The 20,939-nt window shown below is 42.7% G+C and overlaps 1 protein-coding gene and 1 pseudogene across 2 annotated transcripts; both read left to right on the forward strand.

The window, feature by feature from the left end:
• The first annotated feature begins 3,365 nt into the window (after positions 1-3,365).
• On the forward strand, positions 3,366-20,909 carry POLR2D (RNA polymerase II subunit D). Of its 2 annotated transcripts, XR_001147718.3 has the most exons (5): positions 3,366-3,500; positions 6,662-6,842; positions 14,265-14,360; positions 14,854-15,042; positions 15,759-20,909. XR_001147718.3 is itself a non-coding variant. In XM_012739922.3 (4 exons), exons 1-4 carry the CDS (start codon positions 3,428-3,430, stop codon positions 15,835-15,837), a joined length of 429 nt encoding a protein of 142 aa, XP_012595376.1. In that variant the 5' UTR covers positions 3,366-3,427; the 3' UTR covers positions 15,838-20,909. The 2 variants fall into 2 exon arrangements, 1 of the variants encoding a protein (XP_012595376.1); XM_012739922.3 differs by lacking the exon at positions 14,854-15,042.
• LOC109731040 (mitochondrial pyruvate carrier 2 pseudogene) lies at positions 9,435-10,215 on the forward strand (annotated as a pseudogene).
• Positions 20,910-20,939: the final 30 nt, after the last annotated feature.

Consider the following 20,939-nt stretch of genomic DNA (forward strand, 5'->3'; position numbering starts at 1 on the left):
ACAAGAGATGGGTTTGGAGAAAATGACAGTCATTTTTCAAAATTATAAACATTCATATACTGGGATTCTCAGTCTTCAGTTTATAACCTCATTTGTAGGGAGGTAGGTTTTTATTTTGTTTAAGATACCCAGTTCTGAGGCCCTTATATTTGGCAAAACTCATAAAACACATGGCTACAGATAAACATGTCAGGGTTAGGTGATTTTGAAAATAGACTACAAGCAGCTGGTTAAACATTTACAGACTTTAGTAATAACTGATGTGTGTCGAGGAATTTTTTGTTTCTTCAAGAAATTAATGTTCTAGAGATTACATTTCATATTATCTCTAATAGTGCCTATAAACAGCATGGGATTCCTTAGTGCTGATTTTTTGGGGGTTAGGGGTTGGTGATAAAATACATATAACAGTATTTGCCATTTTAGCCATCCGTATTAACTTCTGAGATGTGAAATGAGCCATCAGATTAGTGGTGCTAATTTGAGTTGGGGAGGTGCTCTAAAGCTGCTTCCAGATCAATCTAGGGTCTAACCCTGGCTTGAATATCTGAACTGGAAATACGATTCAATGAATGGACTGGTTAAAGGGCTTCACTCTGCACCAATACTGTACAAAGAACCATAGCAGTGTTCTGAGGAACATAATGCAAGTCCTGTCCCTGCTGAGTCTCAGTTTCCCTCACTGGAAAATGAAGCTCAGACAAGGGTTCAAGGGTCCCTTCCTGTTGCTTACCAACTCTGTTTCTACTCACACAGATTCTATATGCCATGGCGAATTGAAAAACAAGTGACCCAATTTCAAAACTCTAAGGGAAACACAGCAAGAGAAAGGCTTCAAATTCACTTGTCAGTCACTCAAGTCCCTGCTGCCAACCAGAGACCCTGCCCCAAATCCCTAATATGGCCATTCTTTGCACCCTGGTGCCCAACCAAAGAAATAACTCAGGGCAGCTGACAACTGAAATCTTCACGGGCTGACAGTCCTATAGGCTTCAGCTCAAACCCTGGTCCTGCCATTTATGAGGCAAAGTGTTACTTGCTACTCGGAACCTAATTTCCTGCTTTGTAACAGGACTGAATCTCCAAGGTAGCCTGATGGAAATGCTTTGCCCAGGTCTCAGTACATGGTGCAATAGCTGGAAGGCTGTGGTCCTCTGGACTGCCATCCAGTGCTGGGTGTGCCAGGGAACACAACTGTCTGTAACCTTAAGCTTCACTGGCATGTGAAAGGAGGCGGCGCTCAGCCCTTCAAGCGGGGCAGGCTTCCTGAAAGGGGTGGGTGCTGAAGTAAGCATGGCATGACCTTGAGGAGTGAAGGCTTCTCAGGGACAGGCAGATAAGCCCTCTCAGGAGGTGACACTGCCACAGGCCAGACAGGCCTTACAGTCCAGGACTCTCAGGACAGCCTTCTGGAGGTTTCCATACCTGGATGTCAAGGGCTTGTTGCAGAATCACACAAAAGCCCCAGAGACTCGCCCCTTTGTATCTCTAGAGATGGTACCAATGGCAAGAGAAAGGGTTACATATGAGTAGTACTCAAATAAACTGTTGCCAGTTTATTTCTTTGGCTTCCTTTGTAGTATTTACCACCAAACTTCCAGCAGCAAGTGTAACTTTTGTGTGTGTGTGTGAGGGTCTTGCTCTGCCACCCAGGCTGGAGAGCAGCACCTTAATAATAGCTCACTGCAGCCTTGAACTCCCAGGCTCAAGTGATTCTTCAGCCAGAGCCTCTCAAGTAGCTGGCACTACACAGGCCAGCACCACCTCACCTGGCTAAACAATGTTTTTAATTTGTGGTAGACTACCTTACATTGTGAGATTCTGTGTATTAACTTTGAGTACATCTCTAAGTGTTCTGTTTTAGAGGCAGAACACTTATGTCTAGGCACAACACACGAGTGGTTAGGCCTGTAAGAAGTTCTTTGAGAAACACTCTAACAGGTTATAAAAGGTGGAAATTTTTCTTTTGATGGAAAAAATTATATAATAGTATAAATAAAAAGTGAATTTTGGCAAAAATTGTTTCATGTTTACATAAGATCTGTATAATTACTGTACTTTCCTTTACTTCCCAAGAATGAAAGTGACATTTAAGGACAATGAAATATGAATTTACCTTTAAGAGTGAATATTCCTCTTAACGTATTTGATGTTTTCTTTCCATCTGACTCCATGTTAAGCAGCAATGGCAGTGCAGTTCCCCCAGATCCTCCTGAGGCAGGCTCACCTACTCCAAATAGAAGTAACCTCGCTCTCTCCTTTGACTTTCTCTCAGACCATTTGCCAGATCTTGCAACAACTACTCTTGGTGAATTCCTTATGAAGTCCTGACTCATCTTTTTAACCCCAGGACCTTGCACATAAGTATTTATAATGACTTCCCACATTAAATGTTGTAAACACATCAACCTGTGAAATGTCACTGTATGCATTATTTGTTATTCTTTCTTCTCTCTTCATCTGTTGACATGTCTCTTGCCAAGTGCGTACAGAAGATAAAAAGTGTTGGTTATCCAGCTAATCTTTGGGCCAGCACATTGTAAGGTCCAAATAGTAGGTGCTCTGTAAAGGCCTGTGGGATGAACAGATGGAAAAAGAGTCCCACACTGAGTTCCAGGCCCACTTGGACCATCCAGCTGATGCAGGACCACAGACTCCTTCTCAAGACATCTGTCCTGGCCAGGTACAGTGTCTCATGCCTATAAACCTAGCACTCTGGGAGGCAAGAGGACTGCCTGAGGTGAGGAGTTCAAGACTAGCCTGAGCAAGAGCAAGACCCCATCTCTACTAAAAAAAAAATTAGCTGGGCATGGTGGCGTCTGCCTTAGTCTCAGCTACTTGGGAGGCTGAGGCGGGAAGATCACTTGAGCCCAGGAATTTGAGGTTGTATGTAGTGAGCTATAATGATGCCACGACACTCTAGCCAGATGACACAGAGAGACAATGTTTCAAAAATAAAAAGAAAAAAAGACATCTGTCTTGCAACTCTGATAAACTGTGCAGGAAAACACTTTGAAATAGTAACAAACTCTGCCAATACTATATATTCTACTATTGTTTAAGTCAATACATTTCTTCTGGAAATACAGATACGGAGAAATCAATTTTGCAAAAATTATATTTATAAATCAAAGAAATACATATTCTTATTTGGTAATATCTCAATTTTCTTTTCTTTTTTTAGAGAAAAGGCAAGGGCGTGCTGGACAAGAAGAGAGCGATTCTTCCGACGCGAGCCTAACGGGCGATCCCTCGGCGGCCGGGAGCCCGCGGGAGCCGACAACCCTAGCCCGGCAGCGGCGCCCGCGGGGCTCAGACGGCCCCGCCGCATTCTCGACTCCGCTCCGCGCTAGGCCACGCCCCTTCCGACGCCGTCAGCTCCGCGTTTCCGCTTCCGGCGGTGGCAGCGGTGGCGCGCGGCGCAGCCATGGCTGCTGGTGGCAGCGATCCTCGGGCCGGCGACGTAGAAGAGGACGCCTCGCAACTCATCTTTCCCAAAGGTGGGTCTGGGGCTGCCAGACTTCGCCGCTTTCTCTCGTGTTCGCAGCAAGTCTGGCCTGATCCGCGCCTCGCCCAAGGCCTGGCCGCGGCGGCAGCGTGGGCTAGGGAGGGAGCCCGGACCTGGGAGGGGCGCGGCTGGGCTTCGGCAGAGCCTGGCGTCGCCTGCTCCGTGCCTTGGGGGCAGGGCCGACTTAATTCCACCTCCCCCCTCCCCCCCCGTCTCGGAAACCTCGGCCCCCAACTCCTTCCTGTCTCCTGGACGACCTCTTGCTACCTCTTTTAAGCAGTTTATGTGATAACAAACCGCGAAGTTCTGCAGGGATGTGTCCAAGATAAAACAAAGCCTTACACTAAAGTGGTAAGGACAGATTTGAATCAATAATAAAATGTTGCACATTCTAGAGTGAACTGATCTCAACTTCGATTTGTAAACAACCTCTGGGCGTTTTGAAGGTAAACTGAAGGAGTAGGGAGGAGGGAGCAAGGGCTCAGAAGTCAGGAAAGTGAGAAATTACAAAAGGAAAAGGGGGGCTGTTGGTCCATGTGACACCCACCTTGGTTTGTTGACAGGGGTGCCTATCGGAGTTAGACTCCTGCCCTTCCACAGAGATTGAGAAATAGGAGCCTTATCTTAAGGTGTTGGCTGAAACAAACAGTAAATTATTTTGGTACCTTGAGTTTTCTCAGGCATGCCTTTTTAAGTGGGATGGGGAGGGTCTTCCTAGGGATGAGAACCTGAGCTTTAGAAACCATGTTAGTGTTTGTTCCAGTCTTTATGGACTAAGTTGAGGCTTAGTCTAAAAGAGGGCTCAGAAGAGCCTGGCTGGAGTTTGGTCAAGGAGGTAATCTTTATCAGATGGCAGCAAGTAAAGCATACTTCACTGTTAGGGTACTTCCTCTTTGCAGTGGAATGTATTTCATTTGTAATTTAGAGACCAAAAATAAGTAGGAAGCTTAATATTTTAAAATATTTCCTGACGAGGTGGCTTACGCTTGTAATCCTAATACTTTGGGAGGCTGAGACCAGAGGGTCGCGTGAGGCCAGGAGTTTGAGACCAGCCTAAGCAACATAATGAGACCCTGACTCTATTCAAAAATAAAAAAAAATAGTGGGCATGGTGGCACGGGCCTGTAGTCCTGGCTACTGGAGAGGTTGAGGCATGAGGATCACTGGAACCCAGGAGTTTGAGACTGCAGTGAGCTATGATGATGGCACTACACTCTAGCCTGGACAACAGAGCAAGACTCTGCCTCTAAAAAAAAGATTTTAAAATCCTATGTCTTACGGGTACTCAAAAACACAAAGTAGGCCAGACATGGTGGCTCATGCCTGTAATCCTAGCACTCTGGGAGGCTGAGGTGGGCAGATCCTTTGAGCTCAGGAGTTTGAGACCAGCCTGGGCAAGAGTGAGACCCCATCTGTTAAAAATAGAAAGAAATTAATTGGCCCACTAAAAATTAAAAATTAAAAAAAAACTAAAAAAAATTAAAAATTAAAAAAAATTAGCCAGGCATGGTGGTGCATGCCTGTAATCCCAGCTACTCGGGAGGCTGAGGCAGGAGGATTGCTTGAGCCCAGGAGTTTGAGGTTGCTGTGAGCTAGGCTGACGCTATGGCACTCACCCTAGCCTGGACAACAAAGCAAGACTCTGTCTCGCAAATCAAAAACCAAAAACCAAAAAAAAGACCATCTGAAAATACCATTCTTCTCATAAAACACTTGGGTTTTTTTGAGGCAGAGTCTTACTGTCACCCTGCCTAGAGTGAGTGCCGTGGCGTCAGCCTAACTTACAGCAGCCTCAGACTCCTGGGCTCAAGCGATCCTCCTGCCTCCGCCTCCCGAGTAGCTGGGACTATAAGCATGTGCCATTATGCTTGGCTAATTTTTTTAATATATATTTTTAGTTGGCCAATTAATTTCTTTCTATTTTTAGTAAAAATGGGGTCTCTCTCTTGCTCAGGCTGGTTTGGAACTCCTGACCTTGAGCCTGCCAGAGAGCTAGGATTACAGGGGTGAGTCACCATGCCCAGCGGCAGTTGTTCTTAAAATATTGGCACAAGGGAGAGTAACATGCAGATTCTCTGATCTACTTCCTTTTTTTTTTTTTTTAATTTTTTTTTTAAGACTAGTCAAGTGCAGTAGTGAGGAGGGGGGAAAGTAGTAGAACAAGGAGTTCAATCTGTAACTGACTGTGAACAATCACGTGAGATAACTCACTACCTTCGGACCAGCCTATCTACTTCCTTTTGAGTCCAAATAAATTGTGTGTGTGTATGACTTTACCTAGAAAATGTTTGTTGGGATTAGACATAGGAAGAGGTCTTGGGTCCTTCCTCCCCATAGTTACATAAAAGTGTCTGAACCTCTCACTCACCCCTGTTGATGCTGAATCTTGGAGATGCCTCCCTAGGGCTTTGTGGTGGGTCTCGGGCAGCCCTTTCCTAGGTCCTCTGAATGACAGTTTGGCTGCCTTCACCTTTCCTTGGCTGAAAGGAGGTGAGGGTATTATACAAGTAGTACTTGGGCATTGCCCGTAATAAGTAATAGGAACAGGTGACTAGTTTCCTAGTGTCCTAAAAGTTCCATCCGATTACTTTTTTTTTTTTTTGAGACAGAGTCTCACTCTGTTGCCCAGGCTAGAGTGAGTGCCGTGGCATCAGCCTAGCTCACAGCAACCTCAAACTCCTGGGCTCAAGCAATCCTCCTCAGCCTCCCGAGTAGCTGGGACTACAGGCATGCGCCACCATGCCTGGATAATTTTTTCTCTATATATATGTTAGTTGGCCAATTAATTTCTTTCTATTTATAGTAGAGACAGGGTCTCGCTCTTGCTCAGGCTGGTTTTGAACTCCTGACCTCGAGCAATCCACCCGTCTGGGCCTCCCGGAGAGCTAGGATTATAGGTGTGAGCCACCTTGCCTGGCCTGTGTCATTATTTAATAACATGTCTAGGTCAAGTTCTCTGGTGTCAGAAACTGTCTTTTATCTCATGAATTCCACTGTACCTTGTGATACACGAGTGTGGATGAAAGTAAAAATGTAAAGTAAGAAGCCCCTGATTTCTGCAGGGGCAGAGAAATGTTCAAATGCAAAATGGACATTTAGAAGTAGACTTTTGAAGGAATATTTTCAGTTGACATATATGCTTCTCACAAATAGAGTTTGAAACAGCTGAAACACTTCTAAATTCAGAAGTTCATATGCTTCTGGAGCATCGAAAGCAGCAAAATGAGAGTGCAGAGGATGAACAGGAGCTCTCGGAGGTCTTCATGAAAACATTAAACTACACATCCCGTTTCAGTCGTTTCAAAAACAGAGAGACCATTGCCAGTGTTCGGAGGTGAGTGCTAAAAGAAGTTTTTATTAATTTCTTTTCTTTTATTTTTTTAAGACAGAATCTCGCTCTGTTGCCAGGGCTAGAGTGCCCTGGCGTCAGCCCAGCTCACAGCAACCTCAAACTCCTGGGCTTAAGTAATCCTCCTGCCTCAGCCTCCCAAGCAGCTGGGACTACAGGCATGTGCCACCATGAGAGCTAGGATTATAGGCGTGAACCACCACGCCTGGCTTTAATATTTTGTATTTTTAATAGAGATGGGATCTCACTCTTGGTCAGGCGAGTCGAATTCCTGACCTCAAGCGATCTGGCTGCCTTGGCCTCCCAGAGTGCTAGGATTACAGGTGTGAGCTACCACACCCGGCCAGTTTTTATTAATTTAAACTATTGGACAATAACTGCATGGACAACACTGTCTCCTCTCACCCACTTCCCCCAGGCATCATCTGTGAATTTAATATAAGTAAAATAATGTCTTTGTTAAAAATTTTAAAATTATTTTGAGGGCAACATTTCCTTTAGTTCTTTTTTATTCCAAATCTGTTATCTTCCCACAAAGTAACTACTCTCAGTATGTATGTGTCTCCTGTATACTTGTAAAAAAAGACATATCCTGGCCAGGCACGGTGGCTCACTCCTATAATCCTAGCACTCTGGGAGGCTGAGGCGGGTGGATTGTTCGAGGTCAGAAGTTCGAAACCAGCTTGAGCAAGAGCGAGACGCTGTCTACTATAAATAGAAAGTAATTGGCCAACTAATATATATATAGAAAAAATTAGCTGGGCATGGTGGCACATTCCTGTAGTCCCAGCTACTTGGGAGGCTGAGGCAGCAGGATTGCTTGAGCCCAGGAGTTTGAGGTTGCTATGAGCTAGGCTGATGCCACCACACTCACTCTAGCCTGGGCAGCAAAGCGAGACTCTGTCTCAAAAATAAAAAAGTGAGACCCTGTTTCTACAAAAAAAAAAAAAAAATAGAAAAACTAGCCAGGCATGGTGGCTTATGCCTATAGTTCCTGCTAGTTGGGGGTCTGAGGCAGGAGAATTGTTTGAGCCCAGGAGTTTGAAGTTGCAGTGAGCTATGATGACACCACTGCACTCTAACCTGGCAGACAGAGCAAGACCCTGTCTCATTATAAAAAACCAAAAAACACATAGCATTATTTTGTGGAGTGTTTTCTTTTTCTTAATAAAGAAAGCTTATTTAGTTTTTACATCAAGAACATTCTTTCCAGATCTTTGCTTTACCTTTCCAAATAGTGACCAACTAACTTTTAGCCTGTTTTCTCCTATGGCATTATTTCCAAATTGGACCGGATGCTCACTGGTAAACACAATGATGTTCTCGGGCACATGGGAGGTCACAGGAAAAGTAGCACATCTTCCTCAAGTCTCAGTTTCACTTAATTGGTGGGTGATTTAAAACATTTTACATTAAAGCAAACATCCCAGCATATTGTGGAGTAAAGCAAAAAATGTATATGAATGTTCTTGAGGCTTAAAACCTTCAAGTTGTCCAGGTGTGGTGGCTCACGCCTATAATCCTAGCAATTTGGGAGGCTGAGGCGGCTGAATGTTTGTGCTCAGGAGTTCAAGACCAGCCTGAGCAAGATCGAGACCCTGTCTCTACTATAAATAGAAATTAGCCAAACAATTAAAAATGGAAGAAAAGTAGCCGGGCACGGTGGCGCATGCGTGTAGTCCCAGCTACTTGGGAAACTGAAACAGGAGGATCTCCTGAGCCTAGGAGTTTGAGGTTGCTGTGAGCTAGGCTGATGCCATGGCATTCTAGCCCAGGCAACAAAGTGAGACTCTGTCTCAAACAAACAAAGAAATAAATAAATAAAAATAAAAAAAAATAGAAAGAAATTAGCTGGACTACTAAAAATATATAGACAAAAAAAAAAGCCAGGCATGGTGACACATGCCTGTAGTCCAAGCTACTCTAGGGCTAAGGCAGGAGGATCACTTGAGCCTAGGAGTTTGAGGCTGCAGTGAGCTGTGATCCTGCCAGTTTACTCCATCCAAGGTGGCAGTGATACCTTGTTTCTATCAGACCAAAAAAAAAAAAAAAACTGGGCCAGGCATGATTGGCTCATGCCTGTAATCCTAGCACTCTGAGAGGCTGAGGTGCGCGGATTGTTTGTGCTCAGGAGTTTGAGACCAGCCTGAGCAAGAGTGAGAGCCTGTCTTTACTGAAAATAGAAAGAAATTTCTTAGACAGCTAAAAATATATAGAAAAAATTAGCCGGGCATGGTGGCATATGCCTGTAGTCCCAGCTACTTGGCAGGTTGAGGCAGGAGGATTGCTTGAGCCCAGGAGTTTGAGGTTGCTGTGAGCTGGGCTGGCGCCACGGCACTCTAGCCCAGGCAACAAGAGTGAGACACTGTCTCAGAAAATAAAAAAAACAAAAAAGAGTCTAAAGTTTGTACAAAATGGAATAGTCTCTAAAGGCTCAATTCACATTATAACTTCAAATGGCAAGCTTATTTTCATGAAGTAATGTTCATCCTCAAGAAAATCAAAGAAATGGTAAAATGCCTAAGTAGATTTAAAAAGATTAAAAAGAATGGGGGGGGGGCGAGGGCTGCATGGTGGTTCACTGGGGGACAGTAAGAACCATGGGAAGGGCCCCCTAAGGGGGAGGGGGACGCCAGGCTCTGTGGCAGGAAAGTGACTAGCTGCCCTTCGTTGTCAGCCAGGGATGAGGACACAGCCACGCTCCCACCCGTCTGCCCATGATCACTTGGCAACAGCGATATCTGCTGCCAGCGCCCGAGGCCTGCGGGCCACCTACCACCAGCTCCTCGACGAAGTGGAGCTGATGCTGCCCGAAAAATTGAGACCGTTGTACAACCACCCAGCAGGTCCCAGAACAGTTTTTTTCTGGGCTCCAATTATGAAATGGGGGTTGGTGTGTGCTGGATTGGCTGACATGGCCAGACCTACAGAAAAACTCAACACAGCTCAATCTGTTGTTTTAATGGCTACGGGGTTTATTTGGTCAAGATATTCACTTGTAATTATTCCAAAAAATTGGAGTCTGTTTGCTGTCTATTTCTTTGTGGGGACAGTAGGAGCTTCTCAGCTTTTTCGAATTTGGAGATATAACCAAGAACTAAAAGCTAAAGCAAATAATTAAAAGAGTTCCTGATGTCCTGAACGCTCTAGATGTAAACATAACCACTGGAACCTAGTTTATTGTTTACTTTTAGATAAGACAATGTTAACTGTGCTGACCCTTAGAAGGCACAAAAAAATCTAACTGTGCCTGATTCAACAGTAAAATGAAGCAAACTTTTATTAACAACAACAAAAAAAGAATGGGAAACCTTAGTGTAACAATTTGAAGAAACAGTCTTTTTTTGTGTGTGTGTGAGACAGAGTCTAACTTTGTTGCCCAGGCTAGAGTGAGTGCCGTGGGCATCAGCCTAGCTCACAGCAACCTCAAACTCCTGGGCTCAAGCAATCCTGCTGCCTCAGCCTCCCAAGTAGCTGGCACTACAGGCATGCACCAACTATGCCTGGTTAATTTTTTCTATATATACTAGTTTTCTTTCTCTTTGTAGTAGAGAGGGGAGTCTCGTTCTTGCTCAGGCTGATTTCGAACTCCTGACCTCCAGCAATCCACCTGCCTGGGTCTGCCGGAGTGTTAGGATTACAGGCCTTAGCTACTGTGCCCTGCGCGAAACAAGAGTCTTTTAGTCATTGTTGATGGAAATGTATAGGGGTAAAAAGCCCTTTTAGAGCATAATCTGGCACTGGATTTCCAAGCTTTCAAGATAGGGATATCTTTTGACTGAATAATTCTGTTTTACTTCTAGGAGGTTATCTCTTAAAGCACAGTAATCAATGAAAAGTACATGAAGATGTATTTGCAATGATGTTTCTGAGGAGAAAACAACTTTTTTTCCTACTCTTTTACACAGTCACTGGACAGAATGCTTCTTTTTTTTTTTTTTTTTGAGACAGAGTCTCATTCTGTTGCCTGGGCTAGAGTGCCGTGGTGTCAGCCTAGCTCAGCAACCTCAGACTCCTGGCTGAAGCGATCTTTTTGCCTCAGCCTCCCGAGTAGCTGGGACTACAGGCATGCGCCGCCATGCCTGGCTAATTTTTTCTATATATTTTTAGCTGTCTAAGTAATTTCTTTCTATTTCTATTACAGATGGGGTCTCACTCTTGCTCAGGCTGGTTTCGAACTCCTGACCTTGAGCGATCCACCCGACTCCACCTCCCAGAGTGCTAGGATTATAGGTGTGAGCCACCATGCCCGGCCAAATTTTTTTTGATTGACATATACTTGTATGTATTTGTGGAGTACATAATGATGTTTTGGTACCTCCGATGTGTACTAATCAGTGTAATTAGCATATCCATCATCTCAAACATTTATTTTGTGTTGGGAACATTCAGTATCCTCCTAGTTATTTGAGAGTATATATTATTGTGAACTATAGTCATGCTGCAGTGATATAGAGCGTTAGAACACTTCTGACACCATGTGGGGGAATTCTCCACATACCATCCAGTTTTCCAGTGATATGAGCTGGGTGTCCTATAATTCCCACATTAGGGACTCAATTGCACAAAAGTGCCCCCTTACCACTTCACATACCAGTTGCAAATTACAAGTTGTGACCTGTATCTGTGACTGATTGGCTATAAATTGGGGCTCCTGTGACTCCCTCCTTGAGTTAGGTTAATTTGCTAGAGTGGCTCAGAGAACTGAGGGAAACACTTTACTTATATCTACCCATTTATGAGAAAGGATATTTTAAAGGATACAGATCAACCAGACGAAGAGATACATAAGGCAGTATGGCGTTGCTGGGATACCTCTTAGCACTTAAGTGTGTTCTTCACCGACCCGAAACACTGAACTCTGTCCTTTTGGGGTTTCTATGGCAGCTTCATTACATAGGCATGATTGATTACAACCATTTGGCATTAACAATCAACTCAACTTTCATACTGTCTCCCCTCCCTGAAGGGTGAGGGACTGAAAGTTTCTACCCTCTAATTATACAGATGGTTCCACTGGCAACCAGCCTCCAACCTGAGATTGTCCAGGAGCCCACCAAGAGTCACCTCATTAAAACAAAAGATTCTCTATGAGTCAGGAAATTTCAGGATATTTAGGAGCTCTGAGTTAGGAACTAGGGCCAGAGACCAAATATAGTAGAACGAATGATTTTTCTAGTGCCTCTATCTATAAGGTTTTAGGAGCTCTTTGTCAGGAACTGGGGCAAAGAATCATAGTGTTCAAAAAGCATTATTTGAAAAAGTGAGTAATTGGAAACAACTGAAATGTTTAATAGCAGGAAATGTGACGCGTAAATTATGGCATAACATTTTAATGGATTGCTATGTTCAGGTAGAGTTAGATGTGTGTACAACCATGGAAATCAGCAACTGTATTGTTGAGTGAAAAAAAGAACAGTTACATGATAACTTAGTTATGATTCCTTTTGTTTAAAAATGTATATACAAAAGAAGTATACTGAGATACTCTGAGATACTTTTCTCCATGAAAATGTTAACACTGGTTATTTGAATATGGCTTGGTGAAATTTCAGGTTATTCTCACCATTTTGGTATTACTTGTAAATAAGCATGTGTTGATTTTATAGCAAATCCCTCCACATATGTGCATATACTACATTATTAAACTCTTCCCATGTAACTAAGTCTATAGGCTTTTTTTATTACAAAATGAAGATAGCTTAAGTGAGAAAAAGTTACGAAATGTGCAATTTTATATGCTAAAACATAGAATGGTAATATTGATTTTGTTTAGGTAGTTATCTGGGTGACTTATTTTTCTGTCTTTCTATATTTTCTAAATTTTTTTTTTTTTTTGAGACAGAGTCTCGCTTTGTTGCCCAGGCTAGAGTGAGTGCCGTGGCGTCAGCCTAGCTCACAGCAACTTAAACTCCTGGGCTCAAGCAATCCTGCTGCCTCAGCCTCCTGAGTAGCTGGGACTACAGGCATGTGCCACCATGCCCGGCTAATTTTTTCTATATATATTAGTTGGCCAATTAATTTCTTTCTATTTTTAGTAGAGATGGGGTCTTGCTCTTGCTAAGGCTGGTTTTGAACTCCTGACTTCGAGCAATCCGCCCACCTCGGCCTTCCAGAGTGCTAGGATTACAGGCGTGAGCCACCTCGCCCGGCCTATATTTTCTAAATTTTTACAGTGACTGCTGTGATGCTTATAGCAGAATGATAAGAAGCACTGTAAATGTTTTGTTTCTTAACAGAAAACTGGTCATATCTGAAATCAGATTTACCAGATGAGCTGTTTGAAGGGTAGATGCATAAAAATCCAAGATAGTTTTTGTATTGATAATGTTTTTATAGAGTTTGGACATTTTAAAAACATTTATAATAAGGTGAAGTTTACACATAGATTTACACAAAGGGTATACCGCATTTATTTTTAGATAAATTTAAAAGAGATTTACTTCCATTTCAGAAGATGTAATAGATTGGAGACATCTAACATCATGTGTTTGACATACAACAATGAAGGGAGCAAAGAAGAGTAGTAGTAGGAAGAGCAGAGGGCAACAAAATAAATTACCGGGTGAAAGGTTGTGTAGTCCTTTCACAACTTGAGTCAAGTATATGGTGATTTTTCACAAGTTGTGATGGCAGATGCTTCACCCTCCTGCTTTCCTCACTTGCATTGTTTCTGCTTGCTTTTCCTGGAGGTTCCTGTTCTTCAGGGGTAGAAACAGGAAGTGGTTTGAAAATGGCATTCTGCAGCCAATATAACTGTAATCAAAAGATTGCATTATGCTCTACTTTTTTCTCTTCCTTACTAGCTGCATTTTAAAAATTGATACATATTTGTACATATTTATGAGATACATGTGATATTTTGTTACATGCTTAGAATATGTAATGATGGAGTCAGGGTATTAAGGGAATCTATCACCTTAAGTATTCATCATTTCTGTGTGTTGGGAACACTTTAAGTCCTCCCTTTGAGGTATTTTATTTTATTTTATTTTATTATTTTATTTTTTTGAGACAGAGTCTCACTTTGTTGCCGAGGCTAGAGTGAGTGCCGTGGCATCAGCCTACCTCACAGCAACCTCAAACTTCTGGGCTCAAGCGATCCTCCTGCCTCAGCCTCTCGAGTAGCTACAGGCATGTGACACCATGCGTGGCTAATTTTTTCTATATATATTAGTTGGCCAGTTAATTTCTTTCTATTTATAGTAGAGACGGGTCTCGCTCTTGCTCAGGCTGGTTTCGTACTCCTGACCTTGAGCAATCTGCCCGCCTCGGCCTCCCAGAGAGCTAGGATGAGCCACTTCACCCAGCCGCTTTGAGGTATTTTGAAATGCTACTTTGATCCCCTTTTCCTATTGATGATTCTTTGATTTTTTTGTTTGTTTTGATTTTTCTCCCTATGATTAGCTTACTGCTCCAGAAAAAGCTTCATAAGTTTGAGTTGGCCTGTTTGGCCAACCTTTGCCCAGAGACTGCTGAGGAGTCCAAGGCTCTGATCCCAAGGTTAGTACCAGTCGTGATAAATTCTGTGTATATTGGATAAATACCCACAAATATAATTGCTATATCAGAAAGGTGTATGTATTTAAAATTTGGGTAGATAATTGCCAATATTGAATGAGAGTGCCTTTTTAATAGTGTATGAGAATGATGGTTTTATACCACACCAAGTGATAGCCAGACTATGGAATAGCTGGAACTCACAATGATGATAGGAGTGCCAAGTAGTACAATCATTTTGTGGGCAATTTGGCTATGTCTAATAAAGTTAAAGGTGGACTTACCCCAGGATCCAAAAATCCATTCCTAGGTACATGTCCTAAAGGGAACCCACACAGGTTTACAAGAAGATGTGTATTCCAGTGTTCATTGGTGCATTGTTGGTGACAGCAGAAATTTGACAACAATCTGTAGGTCCGTAAGAGAACGGATAAATGAATCATTGTATGGCCATACAGTGTTGTTTTTTTTTTATGTCCTCCTCCCCCTCCCTCAGGCTCTTTTGGCCATACAGTGTTTATTGTACAGCATTGAAAAAACATTAACGAGCAAGAACAACATGGAATAATATCAACACATGCCAAAATGACTGTTGAGGAAAAAAGTTGCAGAAGAATCCCTACTGGATGATACCATTTCTTACATAAAGTTTATAAACAGTGCTATTTGTTACTTATGGATACATGTATGTATAATAAGTGTAAAAATGTATGGGAATGAAAAATACCAAATTTAGGACAGTATTAATAAATATTTCTGGGCTGGACGAGGTGGGTCACGCCTGTAATCCTAGCACTCTGGGAGGCAAAGGTGGGGGGAGTGCTTGAAGTCAGGAGTTTGAAACCACCCTGAGCAAGAGCGAGACCCTGTCTCTACTATAAATAGAAAGAAATTAATTGGCCAACTTAAAATATATAGAAAAAATTAGCCGGGCATGGTGGTGCATGCCTGTAGTACCAGCTACTTGGGAGGCTGAGGCAGCAGGATTGCTTGAGCCCAGGAGTTTGAGGTTGCTGTGAGCTAGGCTGACACCACGGCACTCACTGTAGCCTAGGCAACAAAGCGAGATTCTTTCTCAAAAATAAACAAACCAAAAAAAGAAAAACATTATTTCTGGATAAGAAGGGGAAGGTATTGGGCTGGGGGAGCATACACAGAGCCATCAGTTAGTCCTGTTATGTTTATTAAGGAAATATAAGTCAAGTAGGGCTGTTAAAGCTGTTTTTTATACCTTTTCTGTGTTCAAAATATTTTATAATGTTTTTCAAAGGAAAAGCAGAAAAAAAAATACAGTTGAAAGGTAAAGATGTTAGAGATGTGGGCAAGAGATGACCATGCTTCAAAAAAGAATGTGGGAGAATTGCCAATGGCAAAGTCACTTTTTTTTTTTTCTTCTTGTAGCCTGGAGGGGCGGTTTGAAGACGAGGAGCTGCAGCAGATTCTTGATGATATCCAGACAAAGCGCAGCTTTCAATATTAATCTCCAGACATCACTCTGCTGCTTGGGAGGACCATGTGCCCAGCACAGCACCACCTTCCCAGGGTCTGTGTCTGACTTGCACAGAAATTCTATTGCAGAAGACAGTTGGGCTTCTTTGGAGAGAACAGCTCAGCTGGTGTTGGCTTACATTGCTGTTTTAAATGACTGTTAGGCCATCATGACACATAATCTTGGAGCAGCCGTATAGCTGCTGCCTGTGGCTTCCTGAATGTGCTTCTGGGAAGAGTAAAGGGCGGGGGGGGGGGGGGGGGGATGTGCATAAGCCACACTGTTGACTGTCTCATCTTGTGGTTTTGGGCCCCCGCATCATTTTTTTATTCTTAATACTTCATGTTTTAATTTCAATGTGTTTATACTTTTTGAAACTAGACCAGAACTTAGTAAACTTATGTATGGAAAGAACAGTTTTACCTAGATCCCGAAGGAAGAATTAAACTGGTGTCATTATTTGAAATTCTTAAAGGATGAGAGTTGTTAGTGACTGAGAGAGCCTTGGTATCATTGTGCCTAACCGAGAGTCAGGGGGAAGCAGTTACACCTGAAAACAACTGTGCTACTTTTCTGGGTCCTGTAGCCTTGAGTAGAGTAGACAGCTACTTTGCCTTTGTTCTTGGGCTTGTGGAATGTGGATTTGAAGTAAGTGGTCCTGAACCACTCATGTCACCCTCAAATTAAGATGTTTCCATTGGCCAGGCATGGTGGCTCACACCTGTAATCCTAGCAGGCTGGGAGGTGGAGGCGGGAGTATCGCTCAAGGTCAGGAGTTTGAGACCAGCCTCAGCAAGAGCAAGACCCTGGCTGGGCGCAGTGGCTCACGCCTGTAATCCTAGCACTCTGGGAGGCTGAGGTGGGCGGATTGCTCGAGGTCAGGAGTTCGAGGCCAGCCTGAGCTAGAGCGAGACCCCGTCTCTACTAAAAATAGAAATTAATTGGCCAACTAATATATATATATATATTTTTTTTTTTTTCACACAAGAGGAGGTTTATTTTCTGGCTAGCCAGGGTCCAAGCCCCAGAGCACCAACGCAGTGGCCACTCTCGCAGGCAAGGACTGGCCAACTAATATATATACAAAAAATTAGCCGGGCATGGTGGCACATGCCTGTAGTCCCAGCTACTAGGGAGGCTCAGGTAGGAGGATTGCTTGAGCCCAGGAGTTTGAGGTTGCTGTGAGCTAGGCTGACGCCATGGCACTCACTCTAGCCTGGGCAACAAAGTGAGACTTCGTCTCAAAACAAAAACAAAAACAAAAAACAAGACCCTGTCTCTCCTTAAAAAAAAATAGAAAGAAATTAGCCAGACAACTAAAAATATATAGAAAAAATTAGCTGGGCATGGTGGCACATGCCTGTAGTCCCAGTGGCTTGGGAGGCTAAGACAGGATGATCACTTGAACCCAGGAGTTTGAGATTGCTGTGAGCTAGGCTGATGCCATGGCACTCTAGGTTGGGCAGTAGAGTGAGACTCTGTCTCAATAATAATAATAATATATTAATCACAAATAATAGCTGGCCTCCCTATATAAGATTGCACAGAGCAGCTCTTGGCAAAGCAGATTCTTTAGGGTCTAGTCCAAACTGAACTTTTGAGAAACTCTCTTCTGCCAGTAAACAAATTCTCAATAAGTAGGGGTTATTTGAAAAATATTCAACAACCTAGCCGGGCATAGTGGCTCACAGCTGTAATCCTAGCACTTTGGGGCAATATAGTGAGACCCATGTCTATAAAAAATAAGAAAAAGAAGCACATGCTTCAAGTTCCAGCTACTCAGTAGGCTGAGGCAAGAGGATCTCTTGAGCCAAGGAGTTCAAGGCTGCAGTGAGTTATGATGATGCCACTGCACTCGAGCCTGGGTGACAAATTAAGGCACTGTCTCAAAAAAAAGGAACAAAACCAAAAAAAAAAAAAAAAAAAAACCGCAGAATATTTAACAGCCTAGGGGGTCACTGGCCCTAGTGTGATCAGGTGTTAACTCTGTAATTGCTGGATCTAATCCTGGGGAGATGAAGATGGTCAGAGCTTACTTATGGAAGTAGTCCAATATTTTAAAAACTGGTAAGCCCTGAGGTCCTTCCAGGCTCAATCTCTCATATATACATGTGTGTGTGCGTACGTGTGCGCCTCTCTCTCTCTCTCTTTCACACACACACACACACATACTCAGGAACAGAGGCCTGGTAACTCCCAGGTTTATTTGCATTTAAAACAGGAGGTGTCAGGCAGAAGGTCCTTGAGCCCAGGTGTTTGTGGTTAAGCACTGTTAAGTGTCTTAAGTGTCTAATTGAAACATCACAACCCTTGGGGAGTTTTTAAAAACACTCTCAGGCCTTCATGCTCTTATGATCTCTAATGCTCTTATACCTTTTCATGATTTGATATTTTATTAATTAAACGAAGTTTATCAACTAACTACCATATAGATTAGGATCAAAAAGGAGAACAAGGGCCGGGTGCTGTGGCTCATGCTTGTAATCTTACCACGCTGGGAGTCCGAGGCTAGGAGTTCGAAACCAGTCTGAGCAAGAGTGAGACTCCCGTCTCTACTAAGAATAGAAGGAGATGAATTGCCAATTAAAAAAAAAAAAAAATATATATATATATATATATAAAAATTAGCTGGGCATGGTGGCGGATGCCTGTAGTCCCAGCTACTCGGGAGGCTGAGGCAGAAGGATTGCTTAAGCCCAGAAGCTTGAGGTTGCTGTGAGCTATGCTGATGCCAAGGCACTCTAGCCCGGGCATGGTCTCAAAAAAAAAAAAAAAAAAAAAGAACAAGATGACAAGGTTCCAGCTCTCCCCCAGCTTCTTCTAGTGGGAAGAGAGAGACAAGAAGAGCTGCTAGTTAGATTAGCCTTGGAAGGTGTACTACATTAGATATGGTGTTTGGAATTGATGTCTAAGGAGATGCTGTTTGACTGCCAAGGATGCCCTTATGGGGAAATATAGGAGGAATGACTTCCAGACCAGGAGTGGAATATACCAAGTGGGAAGGCATGCATGGGCAGGGGTAGGGGTGGGTGTGCAGAGAAAGCAAGCTGGAGCGGCTGGAGCTTCCTGAGTCAGAGAAAAATTGGCAGGAGCTCAGGTTTCAGATGTAAACAGATCTAAATTATGGTGTGAGGGGTTTGTATTTTATACTCAGCACATCGGGAAGCTATTTGGAGGTTCTAAGTAGGGAGGGTGAGTAAGGTCTGATTTTTGTTTTAAACAGTCATTCTGGCTGCTATGTAGAACACAGACTGGAGTTTGGTGGGAGGGGAAACAGATGAAAAGGGGAAACGGAGGATTGTTGGGAGATTATTGCAGCAGCTCAGCAAAAATGGCTTGGGCTCTAGCTGGGATCAGCACACCTTAAGAGGTGAAAGAGTATGCCAGGCATTGTGGGCTACTTACAGGTCTGTCACATAGTCTTGTCTTTTTTTTTAAAACCCTTTTAAAAATGTAAAAGCCATTGTTTACTAGAATGCAAGCAGTCTCGTATCTGGACTAGAACGATAGCAGTGGAAATGAGATGTGGTCAGATTTGCAATTTGTTTTGAAGACTGAGCCATATTATTCCATTTTACCAAGGAATAAGCTGAAATTCAGAAAAATGAATATTTTGCAGCCAGAAAATTAGAGGTAAGATGAAAATTCCAGAAAAGATTTCAATCCAAGACTGTCTGACTAATGGCATTTCTAGAGATAGAAAAATATTTAGGACACACAAGGATGAGGCTTTGATGAAATAGTCCCAAAGCCAAGGGCAAACCCTGAGATGGAGAATGAACTTGCCAAGTGTTCCTAAAATTCTGTAAGAGGCATTGCAGTGGAGTCAATAGAGACCAACATCAGTTCACCTGTGGCAGAACCAGGGCTCTGACCCAAGCCTACTGACATGGGGTTCAGTGTTCTTTTTCTTTCCCTGCATGCTTTGTAATAGAGATGTGTAGTTGCATGTACAGTATTCTAACAAGCATTTTTTCTTTTTTTTTTTTTTAGTAGAGATGGGGTCTGGCTCTTGCTTAGGCTGGTTTTGAATACCTGACCTTGAACGATGCTACCGCCTGGGTGGGGGGGGACAAACTGGACATAATATTGTCAACTGTTACAAATAGAAATGCATTTAGTAACAAATTGACTGGGCCTGGTGGCTCACAGCTGTAATCCCAGCACTTTGGGAAGCTAATGGAGGAGGATTACTTGAGGCCAGGAGTTTGAGACCAGCATGAACCACATAGCAAGATCCTGTCTCTACAAAAACAAAAAATTAGGTATGGTGGTGCAAGCCTGTAGTCCCAGCTATTCGGGAGACAGGCAGGAGAATCGCTTGACTCCAGGAATCTGAGGTTGTGGTGAACTATAATGATGCCACTGGCAACATAGCAAGCCCCTGTCTCAAAGAAAACCAAAAAAATCAAATAAATAATTTAACATACTTTAGGAATCTGCTACTGCAATTAAAAAAACCCACAAACTCTCTCTCCTGTAACTACAAAAGCAAAAGAGGTATTTGAAGAAAATAGTTGTCCTTAAACCCATTTTTATATATTTCCTTGGTTATTTCTAGGCACATAAACAATATAAGCATTTCTGATGCCATAAAAACTTTGTATAGTCTGTGGTGGACGTGTTTCCATTTTTTTTCTATCATCTAAACCTCAGTGAATGGTTAGTACACAAATCTTTTTCACATTTCTGAGACTATCCTTAGGATAGATTTTTAAAAGAGGATTATGGAGTCAAAACTAAGAAATATTTTTTATTTATTTTTAATTTTTTAATTTTCCAGTTCTTCCCCAAAGAAAAAACTAATAAATATTTTTAAGAGTCTTGATCCATATCGGAGAACTAGTTGTTTTGCTGTTGTATTCTCTGAACTTCATATAAATGGAACCACACAGCAAGCATCCTTACTCATCCAGGTTGTTGCATTTATCAGCAGTTATTTCCTATTGCTGTGTAGAAGCCACTGTATGACTATAGTACAATTTACCCATTCAACTACTGATGGACATTTGGGTTACCACTTTTGAGTTATTATGAATAAAGGTGGTCCGAACATTCTTGTACATGCCTTTGGTGGACTTATGCACTCTTGA

This window comes from Microcebus murinus, chromosome 8, assembly GCF_040939455.1.
Source record: "Microcebus murinus isolate Inina chromosome 8, M.murinus_Inina_mat1.0, whole genome shotgun sequence".
Lineage (NCBI taxonomy): Eukaryota > Metazoa > Chordata > Mammalia > Primates > Cheirogaleidae > Microcebus > Microcebus murinus.